At 35.9% G+C, this 23,433-nt stretch overlaps 1 protein-coding gene across 2 annotated transcripts; it reads right to left on the bottom strand.

The window, feature by feature from the left end:
• Positions 1-6,453: 6,453 nt before the first annotated feature.
• Positions 6,454-21,102, bottom strand: BUG22 (cilia/flagella-associated protein). 2 transcript variants are annotated; one of them, XM_086446156.1, is made up of 7 exons: positions 20,944-21,085; positions 16,412-16,797; positions 15,882-15,955; positions 15,742-15,773; positions 12,733-12,974; positions 6,967-7,203; positions 6,454-6,676 (listed from the first exon to the last, which is right to left on the bottom strand). In XM_086446156.1, exons 3-7 carry the CDS (start codon positions 15,932-15,934, stop codon positions 6,668-6,670), a joined length of 573 nt encoding a protein of 190 aa, XP_086302282.1. In that variant the 5' UTR covers positions 15,935-15,955; positions 16,412-16,797; positions 20,944-21,085; the 3' UTR covers positions 6,454-6,667. The 2 variants fall into 2 exon arrangements, with proteins under 2 accessions (XP_086302282.1, XP_086302281.1); XM_086446155.1 differs by lacking the exon at positions 16,412-16,797 and having other exon boundaries at positions 20,944-21,102.
• Positions 21,103-23,433: the final 2,331 nt, after the last annotated feature.

Below are 23,433 nucleotides of genomic sequence, written 5' to 3'. Positions count from 1 at the left end.
TGCTTAAGGTAATTTTTAAAATCTTTTTAAGTCAATGGAAAATTTTCAATTATAGATGCAACTTGGAAATATTCATTGATTGACATACCTTTAGCATGAATCTCATGAATTAAAATTTGTAGATTTTGGATATGATTTTCAATTGCTTTGGAATCCACCATTTTAAAATTTAGGAATCTACTAACAACAAATTTCTTTGTTTCGACATATTTCATTTTGTATTTTTTCTCAAGGAATTCTCAAAGCAATTTCGTGATTTGAATCTGTGACTACATTTTGTATAACAAATTACCTAGCCCATTCATAATATAGTTTCTACATAAGAAGTGTGAATGATTCCAGGCTTCTGATGCAGTAATTGTAGTCTCATCTCCCACATTCTCATTAAGAATAAAAGGATCTTCTTTAAAAAGGTGGGTCAGATTAAAAGTAGTAAGATAGAATAAAATTTTCTGCCACCATCTTTTGAAGTCACTACAATAAAAAAAATTCTAGTTTCTTTTGATGATTCATTTTTCAAATAAGCTAATTTACACTTAAAATGTCATAGATTGACAAAGAAAGTTCTGGATTTGAATCATGTGCCAATGTTGGCTATATATTGTCTTGTATATATAGAATTTTCTTACAAAAGGAAATCATGGGCAATCTTTACATTATAGAAAGCAAAATAAAGGAAATCATTACAAAAATAAAAACAGTAAAAGAGGTGATTGAGGAAGAGAGTCTATGGTAATATGCATTTATATGTGCTGTTACTTCCCTTCAAACTGATGGTAGGGATGAAGCGGCAACAGTTTGGAATGAAATAAACCGAAGGCAGGACCCGAGAAACCTTTGGTGAAGATCTCAGCTATTTGACTACTAGTGTTGACAAATCGAATCTGAATAAAGCCTTTTGTGACCAGTTCACATATAAAGTGGTAGTCTATTTTGATGTGTTTGGTTCGGGCATGAAAGACTGGATTCATTGCTAAGTGGATAGCGCTCATATTATCGCAAAAAAGGGTAAGATGCAGATGAAGTTTGATGCTTAGATCATGTAGAAGGTTAGACAACCATATGAGTTTACTTGCATTCATAGCTATGGTTTTGTATTTAGCTTCCACGCTGGATCGAGATACAGTAGGTTATTTCTTAAAAACCCATAAGATCATAATAGGTCCCAAGAAGACACAATAACCTATGGTGAAGCGATGACTATCAAGACATCCAGCCCAATCAGCATCAAAATAAGTAGTAAGGGTAGAAAAATAATCTCGTGAAATTGTGAATCCAGTCTCTAATGTTCCTTTGAGATAACGGATGATGCATTTCACAACTTGAAAATGGATGGTGGTAGGGGAATGCATGAATTGAAACACATGATTCACAACAAAGTTGATGTCTGGCCATGTTATGGTTAGGTATTGTAAAGCCCCAACAATACTACGGTATTCTATTACATCACTAAGCGGAGTACCAACCAAGGTAGACATTTTATATCTAGATGATATGGGCGTTGAACAGGGCTTGGAGTTGAGCATCTTCGCTCGACTTAAGAGATTAATGGTATACTTCATTTGATTGAGGAATATATAAGAAGATGGATGTTGGGCTTCAATACCAAGAAAGAAATGAATCTCGCTGAGGTCTTTCATTGCAAAACTGCCATTTAGTTGAGTAATGAGTTGAGATAACATATTTGCAGAATCACCTATGAGCATGATGTCATCAACGTACAAGAGGAGAATCATTGTGCCTTTTGGAGAGGAGAAAACAAATATTGAGGAGTCCGAGGTACTTCGATGAAATCCATATTGTAATAGAAAATCACTAAACTGATTGAACCAAACCCGGGGTACTTGACGAAGGCTATAAATGGCCTTATGTAGGCGACAAACATGATTGAATTTATTTTTGTTTATAAATCCAGGGGGTTGCTGCATGTAGACTTCTTCAGTTAAAACTCCATGTAAGAAGACATTTTTTACATCTAGTTGTCGAATAGGCAACCCACGAGAGAATGCAACCGAAATTATTGTGCATATTGTTGTAGGCTTAACAACAAGGTTGAAGGTCTTAGAGAAGTCCATTCCAACTTTTTTATGAAAGCCTTTTGCAACGAGTTGGGTTTTGTATCTTTCAAGTGATCCATTTGCACGTTGTTTTATTCGGTACACCCAATAACATCAGACGATATTCATATTTGGTTGTCGAGGAACAAGTGACCATGTGTTATTTGTGAGGAGAGCATCATATTCATCAATCATAGCAGCCACCTACTTTTTGTCTTTTGAAGCCTGTGTAAAGAAAGTTGGTTTAGTGTGTAGTTGACAAATAGAGAGTTATACAATCGGAGTTGGATGTTTAGTAACAAGATAGGTATTTGGTCTGCGAGTGTCATCCTTATTTCGTGTAACCATGGGGTAATGAAGTGCAAGAGGAGGCTTGCGAACACGTGATATAGGTTGTATAGCTTCCAAAGGAGATGTCTCTACATATTCTGATTACATAGTTGTGGAAGTATCTACAGGAGTACTAGAAGTTGGATGATCATTGTGAATGATTGTGGGTGGAGTTGGTGACAGTGTTGGGCTGGAAATAATGGGTAGTATAACAGTAGACTTGTTGGTGGAGGTGTCTTTAGATACCTGTTTTATAAAAGGAAAAGAATTTTTGTCAAATATGCCATGATGAGACACATAAATTTTTCCAGAACGAGGATCTAAACACTTGTAACCTTTGTGACTTGTATATAGCCTAGAAAGATGAAAGATATAGATTTTGGGCTTAATTTGTCTGATCAGTATGGTCGGAGATTTGGGAAACAACGACATCCAAATATGCGAAGTAGTGAGTAGTCGAGTTTCCTTTTAAATAACTTCTCATGTGGTGACAAACCATGAAGGTAGTCTATTGATGAGGTGTACAGCCGTGGTGAACCTTTCAAGTCAATGCTTCTTAGGCATTCCGCTTTGGAACATTAAAGTGCTTCCAATATCTGTGATATGCCGGTACTTCCTTTCAGCAATACCTTTTTGTTCTTGCGTATGGGGGCATGATGTATGAGATATAATGTCACAAGTATCAAGAAAATTCTTAAATGATCCCAATGTCAGCTCACGAGCTTCATAACTTTGAAAGATTTTTTATAGTTGTTGGAAAAAGGTTTTCTGTTGCGAGAATGACTATACCGAAAGTAGCATTTGGCAGTAGTGTGATTTGCCCGATTGTAAATCGGACAACGAGAAAAAGAGGAGTCCCTTGATTGGTAGTCATTTCGGTCGTGATTCTGTTTGCTCTCATTAGAAGAACAATTGGTATCTTGGTGGCGAGTTTGATTGCCATTTAGATTGAAGCATTTGATGGGATTGTTGTTGTTCCGTTGTCAATTATGAAATTTTTTATTACAGGACTGATTCTGATTTGTGCAAAAGGCACTTGAGTTCCCATCATTGGGAGTAGATTGACATAGTCGTGTGGCTTCCCGTAAGAGCCATTGTTCATGGCTAAACTCGAGCACGAAACTCATTAAAGGAGAGTGGTTCTACCCTATTTTCCATGGTGGTTATGAAAGAACTATATTCAGAACCTAGGCCATTCAGCGTATAGGTTACTAAATCTGAATTGGATAGTGGTTCGTTTATTGTCGAGAGAAAGTTGGCAATAGATTTTAGTTTTTGGAGGTACTCATGGACTATGGAGGATCATTTCTGTATGTGGTGTAGCTAATTGTGGAGAAAATACTTCCTAGCCAAGGATTGTTGCGTGAAACTGTTTTTAGGGCTTTCCCATATTTCATAGGAAGTTTTGGATCCAAGGATTTGGGTAGAAATCCCATCTGTGAGTGTTGCATTGATGCAACTTTTCACATATTGGTCAATTTTACGCCAACTTATGTAATCTGGGTTTGTGACTTGGTTGTTATCAATTGTGGTGATGATTGTAGGTGGTGTAGGTTTGGTTCCATTAACATAACAGAACAGATCTGTGGAGATGAAGATGGATTCAAAATGATCTTGCCAAATAAGGTAGTTTAAATCATCCAACTTCACAGAGATGAAGGTGGTGATGTTGTTGATAGGGAATAATGATAAAGCCATTAATGAATAGTTTTAAAAAAAGGAGGAATAGAAAAGTGATGTTTTGAAGAGGTTGAGAGATACATTTTCCCAATGTGGCTCTGATACCATAAAATGTCACAGATTGACAAAGAAGGTTTTGGATTTGAATCTTGTGCCAATGTTGGCTATATTGTGTTTTATATATAAAATTCTTACAAGAGGGAATCATGGGCAATCTTTACAATTATAGAAAACAAAATAAAGGAAATCATTACAAAAATAGAAACAATAAGAGAGGTGATTGAGGAAGAGAGTATAGGCCACGATAATATGCATCTGTATGTACTGTTAACACTTAAACAAAAATATGTCTTAAGATTGTTGCGTGCAAATCAATTTTATTAAGAAAAATAAATCAAGTACAAAATTAAATGATAGGTTTAATCGAATCCAAATTAAATATTAGGAGAGAAAAAAAAATAGAAAATTAAAAGAACTTATCAGTTTGTAGAAACAAATTAATATCAAGGCTTCACGTTAAACGTGATGTCCTTAAGACAGATTTCGCCCTTACTCTAGTGCCAACAATTCGTAGACGTTTGTCTCCTAAGATACAATGATCTATAATAGAGATGGTAGCACTCTAATCTCTAATTATGTAAACCCAAAAATACTTGGTTCTTTTTTTTAATATATCTCACAAATAATAAATAATGTGAAAAATTAAAGTGTAATCGATTGAATGTTTTTAGACTCAAGAATGTCACGATGTTTACTTGAAAATAAATCAAAAGTGAAGTGCCATGATCCTCTTGGATTAACTCTAATAAATAAACAATGAGGAGTTCTCATTATTTCTTAAGAGGTGTGTGATAAGAGGTGTTAAAAAATGGAGTGCCAATAGGAAAAGTGGAACCAATGCCTTAAAAGGCGTTGGTTTCAAAAAGTCGTTTCAAAGAAAAGAGTTATAAGAAAGTTCCAACTTCTCAGGGAATTATCCCATGGTTGGTAATGTAACCTATTAAGTTACTCCTATAAAAAAATAAAAAACCTTGATTTTCTAATTCATATTTTACAAAAATTCAATAGTTTAAACACTCATCACTTATATGTTGGATATATCCAATATAGTTAAACAAGTAAAAAAGTTACTTTTGTGTTTGATAACATCAAAATAGATAAAAGCTAATAGTACACTACTTAATAACTAAAGTAATTAAAACCACTTTGTATTTGAAAATTTAAAATAGTTAAAAATTACAACGCTATGTTCTTCGATTCTAGGTTATTTTATTTTATTATGTTGGCATACGTTGAGTTTGATCGAATTTCTAAGTCTAATGTCATGTGCTATCTCCAAATTATCCTTTTTCTTTTGATTCTCTCTTCTCTTTTGTTATTTCTGACTCTTTCTTGACCTCTTTGACTTAGATTCTAGTATTATGCAATTTAATGGTGTCTACAACATATGATCATTTTCATGTTCATACGTTCCCTACTCGAGAACTCAAATTTACTAGGTTTTGACAAAACATTCTTAGGACACAACACACCTCTTCTTGCAAAGGCTAAGAATTACCCAAAGAGTCATGCTGGAGTGACCTCAAGCTGCAACCTCATATCACACTTCTTGACGTATAGGAATCATAAATTCTTTTTCACTTGTATCTTGATGAAAAGCATCTAAGCAGCATACATTTTCAAGTCAAGAAGTACGATATAAGGCTTTAACGAGAGGTCACTTCAGCATTAACCTTACTGAAAAAGAAGTGACCTCAATAAAGGTAATGCTGAAGTGACTCAGGCTCTAACCTCATCTCACTTATTGATGTGAAAGTGTATGAGAATCATAGATGCTTTTCATCGAGATATGAGTGAAAAAACATCTACAATTCTTATCTACTTTCACGTCAAAAAATGCGATATGAGGTTCCAAAGTGAGGTCACTCCAGCACAACTCGTATAAAATGCATGCAGATGCCAGCTAAGTTAGTTGGAAGTCTTTGGGTGATCATTCCAACCGTCCAATTGTCCCTACCACCTTGCATGATTATGACCAAGTGCAAAATATGCCTCAATAGCCCCCAAACGCATTATGTGCACAAACACAATCGCTTAATAACAAAAAATCTCACGTAAATAACTAAGGTAAATATATGAGACTTTCTGTCTTTTATTCATATGGAACAATCTCTTAGAGATGTTTCCCAACTTGAAGCATTTTTTTAATATATGCTATACAAAAGGAAAATAATATTTTGTTTTCATTGAATATAATAATAAAATATTTATATTATTAAATTTAAAATTAAATAAATATTGACAAATACACCAAACATTTATGCTCGAGGAGGTGGTAAAAGCCCAAAAGATGTTCATTCTATAAACTATAAAACCGTTACAAGCGTTTGTTTTTTGTTTTGTTTTGTTGCATACCAACAGCTCTGTATTCAATGACTCAACCTTACATTCATATCGTTAGGTAGGTAAAACCATGGTGCGAATAAGATCTCAGAGACATACAAAAACTTATGAATCAACCAAAAGAAGGTTCAGTGTGCTGGTACTCCCAAAGCGAATTACTGCAGACCTTATCATTCCGTGGCTCTTTCTTCATGGCTCTACGCTTTCTGGAAACATATGGTATTAAAAGCATGAGTCATCAACAATGCAAAGTTGGGTAAACCAAAAGACTCAGGATCCATTTCAGTGTCCATGATATCTATGTAGCACGCTTTAGTTGGGGGTTCAAAACACCAAGGACTCCTAACCAAGTCGTGCACACAGCCCAATGTGTTTGCTATTCAATCAAAACATGCCACGTAAGACATCGATCCTATCTATAGGAAAGGAACACCGTACTGGATCACGACTCAAACCAAAATTGTTTAACTACCAAGAGGGAGTATAGGTGGGTTACCTGTATCGGAAGGTACAGTTTGAATTCCGGTGGAAGCTCCTCCTCTGAATAGAGACGATCAGAGAAATATACTCGTCTCAAACGGCAGTTCGCATGAACTTGTACGCGTAGGGTCTCAACATAGTTCGTGCCATATGCTCTTCTAGTAAAGTCAGCTAGATTTAATTGGATTTGATTCCACCCCTCATCCAACCTCAAGGGCATCGTACAGATATATGGCTTCACACGTGTCACAGCCTACAGAAGGGCCATATGGTCTCATCTTATGATAAGGTTCAATGAAAATGGGTATTTAAGTATGTAGCTCAATGAACTAATTTCACAAGGAGAGATTCTATTGCAACATCAACTTTTGGTAACGCCACTCCAAGATGTTTGCTAATTTACACATGAATTGGGGTGGCATTAGCAAAAGTTGGGGTGGCAATAGAAGTTCTCTTTCACAGGTTGGTCATGTTTTTTTTCTGAATCCTATATTTGAACAGATTTCATCAGATAAACTGGGTATGTTTAGAACATCTTCACAATTTCTCTTTTTCCCAAGCCCCCCAATCAAATCATCAAACAAATGGAGAACGGAAAATAAAGACCGGTATTTTATGCCGAACAAAAACATAGCATTTGCTAAAAAATTTGTGCTAAAAAGGGTAAAAATAGAGTTGTCACAATTGTGCAGAATAAATGTAAAATAAATAAAAGTTCATAGAATCCTTAGTATTGCTACAAGACTAGAAGACGAGAAGAAACATACATCACTGCCTGTGTTCATATAACAAACAAACATGTAAGGGGCTTGGGATCTTTGTTTGATGGATCCTATCAGCTAAAACCAATGAAAACCTGCCCCAAATGGACCAACCTTACTTTACCATATTTTTTAGAACAATCCCAGAAATAAGTAAATAAATAAATCTGCAGATAAAGGTCCATGGATCATCGAACAGCTTTGATCTATTCCCTTTCTTTTTTTCTTTCTAGACAAACATACATCTAATTGACATATTCTATTGCCACACCAATTTTTGCTAACGCCACCCCAATTCATAAAATCACCAAAGAATTAGCATTCATCTTGTGGTGGCGTTAGCAAAAGTTAGTATGGGAATAGAAGCTTTCATCTAATTTCATTGAGAGGAAAGGAGGAGATCAAGAAGACCTACCTAATTACAAGTATTAAATCACTAACTTGGATGCACAGACAAAAGCAGCCCCCCACCACATAAAGTCATCAAAGAACCTACTCCAAAAAGAAAAAAAGAAAAAAAAGAAACTAGATCTCCTTTCATTCCCTTCAAAGATCCTTTCATTCCTTTCTTTCCAGATTCCCCAACATGCAACCAAGAGGGTTAGTGAACACATGATTTATGCAAAAATGTAGGGAAAACCCAATCTGTCAACAACTAGATCTCCTTGGTTCGACCATCTACCTTTGTCCTGTTATATCCTCAAGTATTCCTCTTCATATTTATAAGAATTAGTTCTATTTCCAACAATATCATGGCAGATAAGGGCAAAGGAACAACATGAGAGCGAAGGGAACCATTTTCACATAGTTAATGAAAATGCTAGTAGATTCACCGCAACTAAGATTATTAGAAAAGCTTTCCCTGAATTTGATGGAGCACAAATAGATGTCAAATTCCACAACTATTCAAACGAGACTATACTTAACAGACAGCCTTCTACCATCAGCATCCAACAATGGGAACTTGAGATGGTGAATTCTTTTTTACTGACAATGAAGATTTGGTTCATATTTTTATTTTTATTTTTTAAATTTTGACCATTTTTTTTATTTTGATACCTTGGGTAGTTCGACCATTTAATGAACGCAGATTGTATGTCTGACCTATGAGACTTGAGAATAAGAACTGTTCATGCCTCAGATAATATTCTTAGCAATCAGAGAAAGTAACACTTAAGATCAGTTAACTAATGATCTGGAAACCAAGTCTGCTTAAAAGCATCACTTCACTATAGCTTCAGCAAGGCATAAACAGAATGTGTATGTGCAAGCAAATTTACCTATGTTTCATGTATAATGGCTAAACACTTAACTTAGAATTATTTCGCATGCTTAAGTGAAATTTCGTTTACAGAAACATATCAAAAATTATTTCGCATGGTAATATTAAATCAGATTGAAAGATGAGAGGAGAGAAAATAGTAAGGAAAGAAAATATGAGATTAGGCTTAACCAGCCCCGCTCTCTTTATTTATAAACAAACTTTCCCCAATTACAAGATACAGCTCATACTACTAAGATATTTAGCTAGAACTCCTCTAACATAAACATAATACATAACTTAGCCATTTCTACACACCCCTCAGGTGGGGCATGTTAACCAACCAACTACTCCAAAAGACCGATCTGTTGGAGAAGAGAACATTGAATATATGAGGGTACTGGGGTACGACACACCTGATAGTGGAGGAAAATATACACTCAACACTCCCCCTCACCCATAAGGGTAGAAAGATTTGAACCCATGACCTATATGAACCTAGCGCTCTGATACCATGTTAACCAACCAACTACTCCAAAAGACCGACCTGTTGGAGAAGGGGAGAACAATGAATATACAAGGGTCACGGGGCTTGACTGGGGTATGACACACCCGGGAGTGGAGGAAAATATGCACTCAACAGGGCATACATATCAATTATACCTAACTTGCCAAGAACTTCATCCAGTTTCTTCTTTGGAACTCCTTTAGACAACACGTCTACTAATTGATCTTCTAACTTCACATACGGAAGAGATATAACTATAGACTCCACTTTCTCTCTAATAAAATGTTTGTCAATCTCAATATGTTTTGTATGAACCTGTTAAATCAGATCAATGGCGATATTGTTATCTGCTTTATTGTCACAGTAGAATCTCACAGGTTCTGCAGTCTTAACACCAAGTTCACCTAAAGAGTATTGTCATATGCAATCGCATATGCCACCATGGCATATGCGATTATATCATCATGCCATTGTATGCAGTCTGCCATGGCATATTTTCTTGATGGTCAAAATTTGACCATCCAATAAAAGCTTACTATATATATATATCATTATCAACTCTCTCCCATTCCCTATAACACTTTAACTTATTTCTATTCTAATTTTAACTCACTTCTACTCTCATTTTAGCTTCCTTCCAACTTCTATTCTCCTTTTAATAATCTAACTATATTTTCTACATCTTTTACTCCTCAAATCATCTGCATCAAAGCTCAAATACAAGAATCAAGATTTAATAAGCAGAATTGAAGGATTTTGCAATATTGAAGAATTAAGAATTCATCATTCAAGAAGCAAGATTTCATGTTTTCTTTGCAAGTTTTTAGAGTTTATGCATTCTTACATGCTTGTTAAACCTACAAATATAATTAATTATAATGAAATTAAAAGTACAAAGAATGCAAAAAATATTTTGTAAAATCATTGTAATAATTACAAATTTTCCTAATTATTTTTCTATTTTATCCTCTTTTTTAAAAAAAAAAATTAAAAACACAAAAAAAACTATTTTGCGTGATATGCAACTGTATATGCTATTGTGCCATCACATATGTGCACAAAAAATGTTGATTGCACATTAACGCAGCTGTTGTTTTAAAACACTACACCTAACAGAATTCAAAGCCAAAGATCTCTCTGATATCCTGAGCCATAACTCAATATTCTGTCTCAATACCGGATGAAGCAATCACATTTTGTTTCATACTCCTCCAAATAATTAGATTACCTCCAATAAAGGTGCAATACCCATAATTAGATCGTCGATCATCTTTAACTCTTAACCTATTTGCATCCGTGAATGCTTCTATTCTGAAATGACCATGATTAGCATACAAAATTCTCTTTCCAGAGGCAGCCTCCGGGTAGCTTAAGAACTCTTTTCGTTGCTTCTAGGAGAGGAATCCTTGGGGCATGCACATGCTAACTAATATCATTAACCATGTATGCTATAGCTAGCCTAGTCAATTGCAAGTACAAGAGTCGCCAACAAATCTACGAAATTTCCCAACATCTATTAAGAGTTCTCTCTGTGTTATCAATTTTTTTGTTGGGATCCATTAGTATCGCAAAGTAAGTCTAACATATACTTACGTTGGAAAATAAATGTCTTTCTTGGACTTGAGCAACCAGAATACCAAGAAATATCTTAGATCTCGCAACTCCCTAATTTCAAATTCAAAGGCTACGAATTTCAACCTTCATATCTCATGGTGGCAATTTCCTATCACTACAATATCGTCAACATATACAATGAGGACTGTGGTGAAGTCCTTATCCCTTTTGACAAATCGAGTGTGATTTGCGTGACTCTGAGTGTACCCCACTTGTTGCACTACTTTGTTGAACCTGTTGAGCAGGGCCCAGGGCTGTTGTTTCAACCCATTAATGGATTTTTTTCAATCTATATACACTTCCTTCTTCTAGTTCTCTATTTAAGAGGACATTTTTCACATCTAGCTGATATAATCATATAAATGCCAAGTAAGGAATACCAACATCCCAGGATTTGAGTATACTACTCTTTACTTTTCCATTGTTCCATCTGCTCTATTCTTTATAGAAAATACCCATTTACAGACCACTGATTATTTTCCTTTTGGCAAACATTTGGATCAAGGCTTATACACTTGTCAATCCAGTTTCTTCACTTGAGGCCATCATCAAGGTGGGTTCCATGAGGAAAATGCGATTTTGGGAGGATGCCTAGTGTAGGGAGCTACCCTTCATGGTATGATTCCCATAGCTCTTTGCGTTTTTGTCAAATAAGGTTCTCCATGTTGTTTCCTTCGTTACTTAGTTAAGGAATCAGCTGGTTTGGGATTTTGGTTTCATAAGGAATTTTAACGATTGAGAGGTGGGTGGGTAGCTGCTTTGACGGCTTGCCTTGATGACGTATTGTTGGGATGGGAGGTCATGGATGGCCATATTTGGGCTAGCTATCGAACTCATGTATTCTCAGTTAGATCTTTCTACGACTCATTGGTGCAATCTATTTTGCAATCTTTCCAAGCTGTGGTTGTATGGGGTCTAAAGGTTCCCTCAAAAGTTTTTTTTTTTTTCATTTTTGTGCACATCGCTTAGGAGAATTCTTACAATGGATAGTTATTAGGTGTGGCCTCAAAGGCCCCAATATTTGTTTTATGTGCCCAAAAGATGAGGAGCCAATAGAGCCCGTGATTATTCGTTATGAAATCGCTAGTCATTTTAGTAGATTTTCTTAGGATTGCATGATGTTGGGGGATCCCTACCTCGTATAATTCGGTCTCTTTTCCAATCTTGAGTAGGGTGGGTCTTCTTTTTCAGTGATGCAGAAAAGAGTGCTCTAGAGTCTTGTCCCCTTCACGATTTGTAGGATAATCTAGTAGGAACGTAATTGCTGATATTTCGAAGGAAAGTGGTCTTCGGTGTCTGATTGACTTGGTCTATTCTTTGTTGTTTGTTCCTTTGGTGCAAGGTCTTCAAAGATTATTTATTTATTTTTTTTTTTTTTTTGGGGGGGGTGGTCTTTGATGATTTGGTAGGTAGATGGGATTGGATTTGTCACACTCTGTACCTTAGTTTTCGTGCTCTGGTTTTAGCTTTGTCTAGCTAGTCATCTCGACCACATTCTTTAATGAAATAATATTTCTAAAAAAAATGACTAATATCTAACAGAAAGATTGTTCATCACCAACAAATTTTTGCAGCATGGGGAAATTATGAAATAAAATGAAAAAATATACACTGAACAATTAACAAGACTTTAAAGACCTGAAAATTTGAAGCTCTGAAACGCCGCCTAACATTCTTATCGTCCAGCACTTGAATCTCAAATGTGAAGTACTTCTTTAGATTCTTTACGATTATAACTAAAAATGGGAGCTTTATTCCAAGCGTTGCAGCAGGATCCGCTGGGCATGTAATGAATGTTGACTGGACGTTCGTTCCAACTACTTCAAGGACGTTAGACAGGATGTCCTCATCCTGTGTACGTTTGATATGACCACTGACAACTGCAAGAAATACAAAATAAGTAGAAACAGTTATGGGTGGCTCAAAGCCTTGACTAACTAATTTCAAAAGGTTGAATTAAGAATAAAGTTTTCAACCCAAGAAGAGTAACAGAATTGCTACATATGCATGAAAAACTGATGTGCTACAAACCAAAATCACTAGGATTAGAAGATCCTAATTGTCCAATTGATAAATTCCTTTGTGGAGAATTGTAAACCCTTGAGGGGGAAAAATACTGATTGAATGGTTAGAGCACTGCCCTGGCTACCATGAAAGAATGCATCTAGACTCACATGTTAGATTCCCCCCCACCCCCCTGGTTTCTTTCTTTTCTCTTCCTCTTTCTTTTTTGTCGGCCTTGGTTGGTCATCTCGACCACCCTGGTTTTTGAATTAAATATCTATACTATCAATTAAAAAATATATCATGTATTAAAAGAAAGGCAACTGTTCAGTAAGTATAATTTTGATGCTAGGGGCAAGAAAGGATTTCAACTCCACGAAAAAAATGAATAGAGAAAGCATACTGATATGCATCCTCCACTTTATCTAAATCTCATGGCCAAAGGGATGAGTATGCATGCAATTTTTTATCTACAATTAAAAGCTCTACATGGTCCATCCAAGGAGAAACTCAAACAGATTCCTCTAGATTTGTCCTTGAGATAATGGAAGACAAAAAGAACTTAGTCGAAATAGATTTCAACAAATGCTTTCTAGTGACTCGATCTAGGACTTAGAAGATAGATGAATTAAATATAAGTTATCATAGAGGCTGGAGAACTTGAAAATGACTGGTTATGGGGGAGAAAATCAAGAGTTTTTATTAGTCTATAAGAAAATAATGTGCTCTCATGTCATTAATTTGAAAGCAGAAGAGTGAAAGAGCCTCTGTCCGAGGGTGGTCCGCTTTGGGTGTAGAAACCCAGTTTGGGGCAATAGGAGTTTCCACCTAGTTCTAGGCCTAGAAACCAAAATGACTCTGAATATGGATTTGGATCGGTCTACGATAGAGAAAATGGGTAAGGGGTCTAATTATAGAATCCGAAAGGTAATAGGTACCAGTTTCGTCTAATTTAAAATTGGTCTCTAGTACAATCCACTGACCATACTAAGGTCAAACTAATAGGAATGAATGTTAAATATGCTAATCAAACGGTGGAAGGTCTCATCGTCATTATTTCACATGCGAAACACGATGAATCAATGTCTAGATTAACAAACTAAGACTATTTGATGCCCAACCCGGCAAATCGAATCAATGAGAATGATTTGATCCACAAAACTCAATGTATAGTCTCCTAAATTTTCAACCCTTATAAACTACCCCAAACATTATATTAAGACCATGGGCTAATAAAACATGAAAATAATCAGGAAAAAACATAAAAAATAAAAGTCCAAAATAGAAAACTAAATAAACATAAAATCTACTCTTCAAGCTTTGATGTCCCCATCACTTTTAATTCAAAAATCCTATCTAGTTTACGAGGTTTGAAGATTGAAGAAATAAATAATCTCTTAAGGTTGAAGAGTAGGGTAATAAAGAATTTATTCAAGCGGTTGAAGATTTCTGGTTTTAGGAAGAAATAAAAAAATTTACTCTATACTTCACTTTTGGGTCGAGCCAATTTGACCTGCTGGTTGGACCATTTTGGACCAGCCCGGCTAGTCAACCAAGTCATTGACCAGTCCAGGCTTTAAAACATTGATCTTCACCCCATATAGAGGAACCAGATTTGGATTTGTAAGAGAATCTGCAAGCTTTAAGGGAAAAATGCAGCCAAAAATTGTCTCGCGACACCCATTACCAAATTTTTTTTGTCCTCTTCCACTACTAGGAACTACTCAAGTCTTCTCAGAAAATTAGGTGCAACTCCATCTCCCAATAATTTATATTCCACCTCAAATCCGAATCCAAATCCTTCAGTGTAGTTAGGTCATCTTCCACCCAACACTCCTTGACTATATTGCTCTCCTTTGAGCTGATAGAAGTATAGAATGTAGGAAGGCTCCTCAAAGTATTCTCACAATACCTCACTTTATCGCCCCTACTCACTTGGAATATTGTAGCTTTCTTGGAGTCTCTTTTGATCATCCCTTTCCCATCCATGATCACAAGACATGGAACTAGAGAGACCCTCCGATCCTGAGCTTGCTATCATTTCCTAGTAATACTTCATGTAAACTTAGAGATCTACTATTGGCACTCCAACGTTTACTTATTACACCCCAATTTCTTAAATTATTTATCACACCCCAATTAAAGATTAAAACACACTCTTCAAACATTATGAAGGTTTGGCTCAAATTATAATATCAACATTAAAGAACATTGTAACACTCGTTCAAACAATTTCAGTAGTCGTTTACAATTATGATTAGGCTCATGTAAAATCCTAAACCCAAAAAATAGAAATCTAGCTACAAAAACAAGATAGCTTCTATTGGCATCCCACTTTTACTTATTCTCAACCATTCACTTTCCTTATTTTTAATTGGGGTGTAATAAGTAAAAGTAGGGGTGTCAATAGCACCTCTCAAAACTTAACCAGAAAAATATTGTGAATATTTGCAAGTAAACCATTCTACATTAGTCTTGAACTTTTGTAATCTACATTGGTCTATTGACGAAAGGAAATTTCAGTAATATGGATGAAAGAAACCAAATCTTTAATCAAGTGTTGCTTAGCAATCCAATCATGGAAAAATGTGCAGCAAAATCATCATCATTAAAAACAACAAAACCAGATCAGAAGCTTCTCACCTTCTTTATCCCATATTTGCAAAGGTTTGCTCCTATTCAAAACACCGAAAACGTTAGTGCCCTGGTTGATAAATTGCAAACATTTAATTAGAGCATATCAAAAGCACAAAATGCAAGAGTTTAGCACGAAAATACCATACCCAAGGCTATACAAAATGGATAAGAACCCAGATTGGAACGTGTTCTTAAACATTTTCCACGCAATCAACCAAAACTACACCAAAAGAAACAAACATCATAACAGTTCAGAACGAACCCATGTTTAAAACACATAATAACTTAGTTTTCTTCCAAACTTGCTTCAATAAGACTAAAAAATCAAAAATGCTTGGAATAAAATAACAGAAAATTTAAGAACACATTGAGAAGATGACTAAACTCAAGTAGCTAAGTTAATCTAAATAGGTCCTTGGCTAATTGGTTCTCTTCTCCATCTTAACATTAAAGAAATGGATCAACCAAAAACTTTTTTTTTGTTAAGTAAAAATTCATTAAAAACAGTGGGCTGAGATAACCAGCCAAGAGAAGATACACAAAAGAGAAAAGAAAAAAGCATTTAGAGCCAAAATCCAAAAGCACTCACACCCCAGTAAAAATATCACAAATCTTATCCCACCAAACTAGAAAATCCTCAAAAAGAAGACCACTTTGAACTCTTTAAAGGCCTTACACCAAAAGAAGAGAGAATCCAAGATCGAAAGGATGATTTGATTGGCTGCCTGTTACTTCCCCTCGAATATCCTGATATTGCGCTCCTTCTAAATCTCTCAAGAAATAGCAAAAGGGGTGAAGCTCCACAACAGTCTCTTGGACCTACAAAATGAGAAGCCCAACCGTCCCCAAGATTCGAAGAACAGGTCTGACTGAAAGATGCAACCAACACTCCATACCAAACAAAAGAAGGAAATAAAAACAAATCTCCCCAGCTGCCCCACAATGAATAATGAGGTGGTTAACAGACTCTTCATCCCGTTCATACATACAACAGTAATTTGCTCCACATAAACCTCTTCTTTGGATCACCATAAACAAGACTGCACTTTTAGGGCTTTTTTGCTGTGACAGACAGACATAACAAGTACATAAATGTCGAGACATCCGACACACCCTAAACTATAAGGTAGTGTCTCCTTTTACTCTAATTGTTTTATATAAAAATGACTTTAGAAAGAAAAGAGGGGGGGGGGGGACTGATGTATTTCACCCCGCATACAATAATTTATAAAGTTTTTTTAATCATTATTTATTGATAAGCCTGTTTTTAATGTAATCAATAACTCGATGATGGTGGGAATTGAACCCAGGCCTGTGGTATCATTACCTATCTTTACCAACTAAGCTAACTGGCACCTTCTAATTTTATTTTTCTTTTAGTGCAACAGGATGCCTCCACCCCCTTCAGAATTGGGACTAATTCCTACGGATATGTCCTGCCACCACAAACAAGTGTATCGAGTAAATTCACGGGTGGAGAGACACAATCTCACAACCCTGGGGAGCACACCCAGGTGGCTGAGCCACTGCTCCACCACTTGGGTGGTCCTTACAATCAATTTATTGATAAAAATGTGGTTGATTGACCAACCTACAAAAGGATTACAAACAGAGAAAAGAAAAAAGAAGAAATCAAAAGCCTTAACCCAAGACAAAAACTTCTGCATTTACACGACATACATCATCCCATCTAAACAAAAAAATCCTCAAAGAAAAAACCTTGAAATCCTAGAGAGCCTTGTTCCAAGAAAAGAGATGTCCCATGACATTAAGGGTCAAATCATGGACTGTGCCTTCTTTCCCTTCAAAAGCCCAACTATACCTTTCTCTCCAAATGGCCCAGCACACTATGAAAGGAATCATACTCCATGATCTTTTCCTTTGAGAAAAAAGCCAAGGTATGCCATGACTGAATCAAAGATGAATAGGATTTTGGAAACATCCACTTAATCTTGAACAATGAAAGCCAATAATACTAAATTTCTGATTAGAAAGGACAATGAAATAGAATATGGTGACCATCTTCCTCACTATCTCACAAAAAACAGAAATTAATCACAAAGACGCCTCTCAAGAGGATCTTATCAAGGTTAAGAAATTTCTTCCAAATAGCTCGCCACATGGAGACAGCAATTTTGGTAGGAACTTTTGTGCCCCAAACGGCGATATCAGAAAATGAAATTTGTGGCGAAGGACGAAGAACTTTGAAAAAAGATTTCACCAAGAAAAGACCATCCCAAGACGTATTCCATATCCTTCAGTCTTTCATAGGATCAATGCTGGCAAGGGATAAGAAAATTATAAGATTAATGATTTGATCAACCTCACAATCATTAAAGTTTCTTTTAAAACCCAAGTTCATAGAAAGAGTCAATCCTTCTCGAATCATGAAACTCTCTACTAATTGCATCTATTTTGAAAGCATTGCAAATAAGTTTCTGGGAATTGTGAATTTAAAGGGGATGAGCCACACCAAAGATCCTCCCAAAATATGACCCTATTGCCCCTCCCTACATTGAACCTAATCTTTTTTGAGAATTTTGAGGACACCTTCATAATTCCTTTCCATAATCCACACCATGGGGATTCCAAACCTCTTGACTACTCCATCCCATATGATCTACACCATATTTTGCAACAATCCCCCTTTTCCACATGGTAGGCCTTTCTAGCACAAACCTCCACAACCACTTCCCAAGCAACGCCATTGGCTTTTGGGCATCAAAAAATGCAATTACTTCAAATTTGACCAATTGAGGTATCTGAAAATAATATTTTATTATTTCTTCATTTAAAGTGGATCCTTAATCTATTTCTAGATTTTAATCCAAGGACTAAGTAATTCTTTTGACTCCTAATCCTCCAAATTCTTTTGGAGTACACATACTTCTCACTCCACCAAATGGAACTTCCTAGCATCTCTATCGTGCCACAAAAAGTCCTTAAAAAGCTTTTCCAATTTCATTTCCACACTTTTATGGATTGAAATTAATGATAAGTACTATACTAGAATCCTAGCTAGAAAGGTCTTGATCAATGTTAACTTGCCTCCCTTGGATACGAATCTTTCCTTCCACGATTAAAGTCTTCTTTAACGGATCCCAAATGGATTTACTTGTATAAAAAAGGCCAAGAGGGAGACTTAAGTCGAAGTTGGCAATAACCTTATATCGCAACCTATGGAGCATCTTCTATAGGGAAATCCCAAGATCTAAGACTATCACACTCTTCAATTGTCGCCACGTCAACAGTAGTTTCACCCCCATCAATGGATAACAATTGACCATGTTTGTATACATGATTTAGAGAGTATTTTTCATCACAATTGAAGCACAATCCCTTAGCATGTCGTTCTCATTGCTTGTCCCATGTCAATCGTTTAATTGTAAGTATGGTGGGTTGCAAAGTGGGTAACACATTCCTAGAGGGTCCTGATGACTGCGGCTTGAAAGTGATTGAGTGATGGGGAGGGTGACGACCAACAAAGTCCCGAGCAGATGTAATATCATTTTTTTCTTAGCAAAGCAAGCTTGAAGGCATCCGTCAATAATTTCGGGTGCAACATCTAAATGTCAGGCATGATATCTGGTCGTAATCCCTCTATGAAAGTGCTTACGAGATGGGATTTGTGTAGGGGTGGGTTGACAAGGTTAGAAAGTCGTTTGAATTCGGTAATAAATTCTCACACTGTACCAGTTTGTGTGATTTTAGAAAAATATCCTCTTAGGTCGATGTGTTTCCTATCGCCATAATGAGCACATATACCTCATGAAAATTCTTGCCAACTTACAGTACCCACAGAATGACGCAACCATTGAAACCAAGATGAAGCATCGTTGGATAAGTGAGTACCAGCCAAAACAACCATCCCATTGTCATGAATGTCGTGAAGACGTTGATATTGTTCTGCACAATCTAACCATCCTTCATTATCGATGCCCTCAAGTTTCGAAAAAACTATTTGAATTGTTCAGCCATGAAAAAATGGATTGTGCGCTTTTCCATAATCTATGAAGTTATTTTGACGGCCACCCACTGGTTGAGCAGGCCTATGATGGGCTTGTTTTCCATGATTCGGATTGGGTAGGAGTGTCTGTAATTGCTCCAACAGTTGCTATAATTGAACAGTAAATCCTTGAGCGATCGTTTGTAAACTACTAACATTAGCGACAAATATGTCGAGTTTTGGTTCCAAGATATCTACTCGATCACTGACCTCATTCGCCGACACCATGTTTAGTACCAAGATGGATTGCTTTGATACCAGATGATAGGATCTTTGGATCATATGTTGTCAATTTTCTTTGAGGGAAATTGTTCCTCCAATTAACTCTAAAATTTTGTATTTTATTTCTGTAAAATCAATTGTCTACATTCTGATATATATAGAGAAAGACTTCTAAATAACATAGGACTCTTACTAAATTAGAATTAATCTAAAAGACTCTTAAAACAACTCAATGACTCTAAAATAAGTAAATAAACTAATACGTAGTAGGATTCCTACTAGGAAAGCCCTGAAAAGTGCCCTGCCCAGAGTGAAAAGTCGTCGTGGAGGTCGGCTGTGGAGCGTGCTGGTTTATTACGTGCCTAAGTGGTTAAGGGGGTAAATTTGACGCATTCAAACAGGTCTAGGCCTTTTGGAGTATTGGTTTAGGTTCTTTATATTGTGCCCCCTCTTTGTTATGGAAACCTGATTTCTTCGAATTACTCAAAAAAGTAGATCCTACTTGGTTCCATGGTTTTAAAACTTGTTTGGACATCTCGTCCATGAACAAGAGTGATTCATCTCGGATAAGATATTCAATTTATTTGAGTTGTCTCGGACGAGATTTTAAAAAATGTCGTAGAATTAGAACAAACCATGTCTATGAGACAACTTGTCAACTCGTCTCGTTGGTGGACGATACCGAGACAACTTGGACAAGATTTAAAACCATGCTTGGTACTTCAGCAAATAGACCAAAAATCTTAAACATTTGCACCCCAACAAAATAGATTGACCAAAAAAAAAAAAAAAAAAAAACCCAATTCCCAGACTATCTGAATACAAAACAGCCGAATTTCTCAAAGATTACTTCACAAAATTAGATTCTAAGTCCCAAGTCCACAAAAAATTGACTTCAACCTTACGAACCAAACGTTTTCGAATTATTAAAACCCTAATTTTACAGTGGACAACTATAAAGGATAGAAGGATGAACTCACCAGAAAAACCAACGACGGTTATTGGTTTTAGGACGCTGGCTAACGACCGTTTCTCCTACCACCGATTTCCCAACAAAATCTATTCTCTATCTTCGCCTCTCCCCCACCAAAAACTATAACAATAAGAATGCCGATAATACGACGGGCTTTAGGTGGACGGACTTGACGCACGCTGACGTGGAAGCACATATCTTATTGAAAAAAGAAAAAAAAAAAGAATTTGCCTCTCCTGCCCCTAATGAAAAAAAAAATCTTTGTGGATGTGATATCACTCAAAATCATGATGAGATGACATGGGATTATAAGGGATAAAATTATATGAATTTACAAAAATATATATTATTTTTTACAGTTGAATTTTATTTTTAAATGTAGGTGTTCAGTAGTCATCCATATTATACACCATGAATCAAGCTTGAAAAATAATTTTGTTTAATTTTTTTTATATGAATATTTTCATAAAATCTAGATGTCTGTGTTTTGGATTGTTAATGTGATAATCAATGTGGGCTCAACGATCCTTTTTAAGATTAGAAATCTAAAAAATTAAATATGTGGACAAAGAACGAGCAAGAGAGAGAAATTTTATCTTTTTTAATTTTTAATAAGTTATGTGCTTCCACGTCAGTATGCATCAAGTCCATCCACCAAAAGTCCATCATATTATCAGCAATCTAACAAAAATTTTGATGTTAATTCAGCCTGGAACCTCATGTCATACTTCTTGACGTGAAAGTGTATAGACTCATAAATGCTTTTCATCGAGATGCGAGTGAAAAACATTTGTGATTCTTATCCACTTTCACGTCAAGAAATGCGATGTGAGGTTCCAACTTGAGGTCACTCTAGCACAAAGAACATTTTGACCCCATGGTTTGGTATAATATTATGTTTACTCACTAAGAATGTAACAATTGCACTTACCTCCTATGTCATTAGGGTTGGCAATGGATCGGTTTGGTGCTGGATCAGTACCAAATCGTTATTGATATGAAAATGTTTGTATGTAATCCATATCCGATCCCATTGGATTAACAAATTCTTTAACCAAATCCGATCCGATTAAAAGATACATCACACCAAAGCCAATTCGATCCGATAAAAAAGAAATGATTTTTCTTCTCAAAATCATCCAAACCATTAATCCTTTAATGTCTATTGTCTACATAGAGAAGAAGAAGAAGAAGAAGAAGAAAGGCGATGGGAGGAAGAAGAAGAGAAAGAACCTTAGCCTTCACTAAAGCTAGATTGCTACCAATTGATATATGCTCCAGATTTGTTATTGATTGATCTATGCTTCAAATTTGCTACTGATTGATATCCATCTTTTGGTCTTCATTTCCTAACCCTAGATTAGAAAATCTATTTTTACATATAAAGAGAAAAAAGGGGAAAAGGAGGTAAATTTGGGGGTAAGTGTGTAGCTATGCGATTTTTGAGTTCAAAAGTCGATACTACATGGATGTGGAGTCGTTACCATTCCTTTTTTAGAAAATGGTGTGAATGGACACCCGAAAAATAGTTTTAAATAATCGTTTTTCTCATAGTTACTCTCATACGAATAAGGATACTAATCTACTTGAGATCTAGGTAAGGGGGTCCATCTTAGGAAATAAGAAAGGTGTTAAGCACCCTATTTCCTCCACCTTAGGTAATAACCTTAGATTCAATCATTTTTCAAAAATAAAAAGGAAAATCTGTAAATTCAACTTTGTGCCCTCGGATTCGAGGTACTTTAATTTTGACCTAAATCAATTAGGGCTTCCTTGTTGAAGAAGGAGTCCTATTATGATCAATGCCTCGAGAAATACACAATTTGTCAGGTGTAAATGAGGGTATCCACTACATACTAGGGTTGTTTTAAAAATAAAATAAAAGAGGGGGAAAACATAAAGGGGAAAGATTAAAGGGAGAGAAAGGGGGGATTGATGTATTTTCTTGTCTTTATTCTACCTTATTCTTGTTTTCTCTTTTTTGTGTTCTCTTCTTGATTTTCAAAATGTGGGCTTCTTGACTTTGAACTTTTGAATTTTGAGGGTGAAATTGGAAGGTATTTTAGTGTATGAATTAAGGTTGTGGGAGAGTTTGTTTTATGAAGTTAAGTAGGGATTTTAGAAAGATTGAGGGAGAGTTGAGAGGGTTGAGAGGTGAGAGAATTCTTAGAATTGAGAAATATGAGAGAGTTGAAGCTTGAAATAGGAGGTTCAAGCCTAGGGCATTTGTGAGGAGAGTGTGGGCTTTTATAGGGACTTGAGACACTTTTTAGAGTCAAAAGGGTCGATTATAATTTAATGGAGGATAAAATGGTAAATGAGATAATATGGATCCTTTTGACCCATGTCAAGTGGTTTGGCCCGTTTGGGTTGGATCTTTCAACCCATTTCTATGTTGAGTATGAGCTAAGTTAAAGAGGAGTGGTAGTTAAAAGGAGAATGGTTAAGATTAGAGGTTTGATTTTGGAAAGGTGGAGGTGGTGGTGACAAGTGTCCA

Source organism: Akebia trifoliata, chromosome 6, assembly GCF_017979445.1.
Source record: "Akebia trifoliata isolate Shusen 1 chromosome 6, ASM1797944v1, whole genome shotgun sequence".
Taxonomy (NCBI): domain Eukaryota; kingdom Viridiplantae; phylum Streptophyta; class Magnoliopsida; order Ranunculales; family Lardizabalaceae; genus Akebia; species Akebia trifoliata.
The sequence above is the reverse complement of the archived record's forward strand: the minus strand, read 5'-3'. Positions and strand labels throughout refer to the sequence as shown.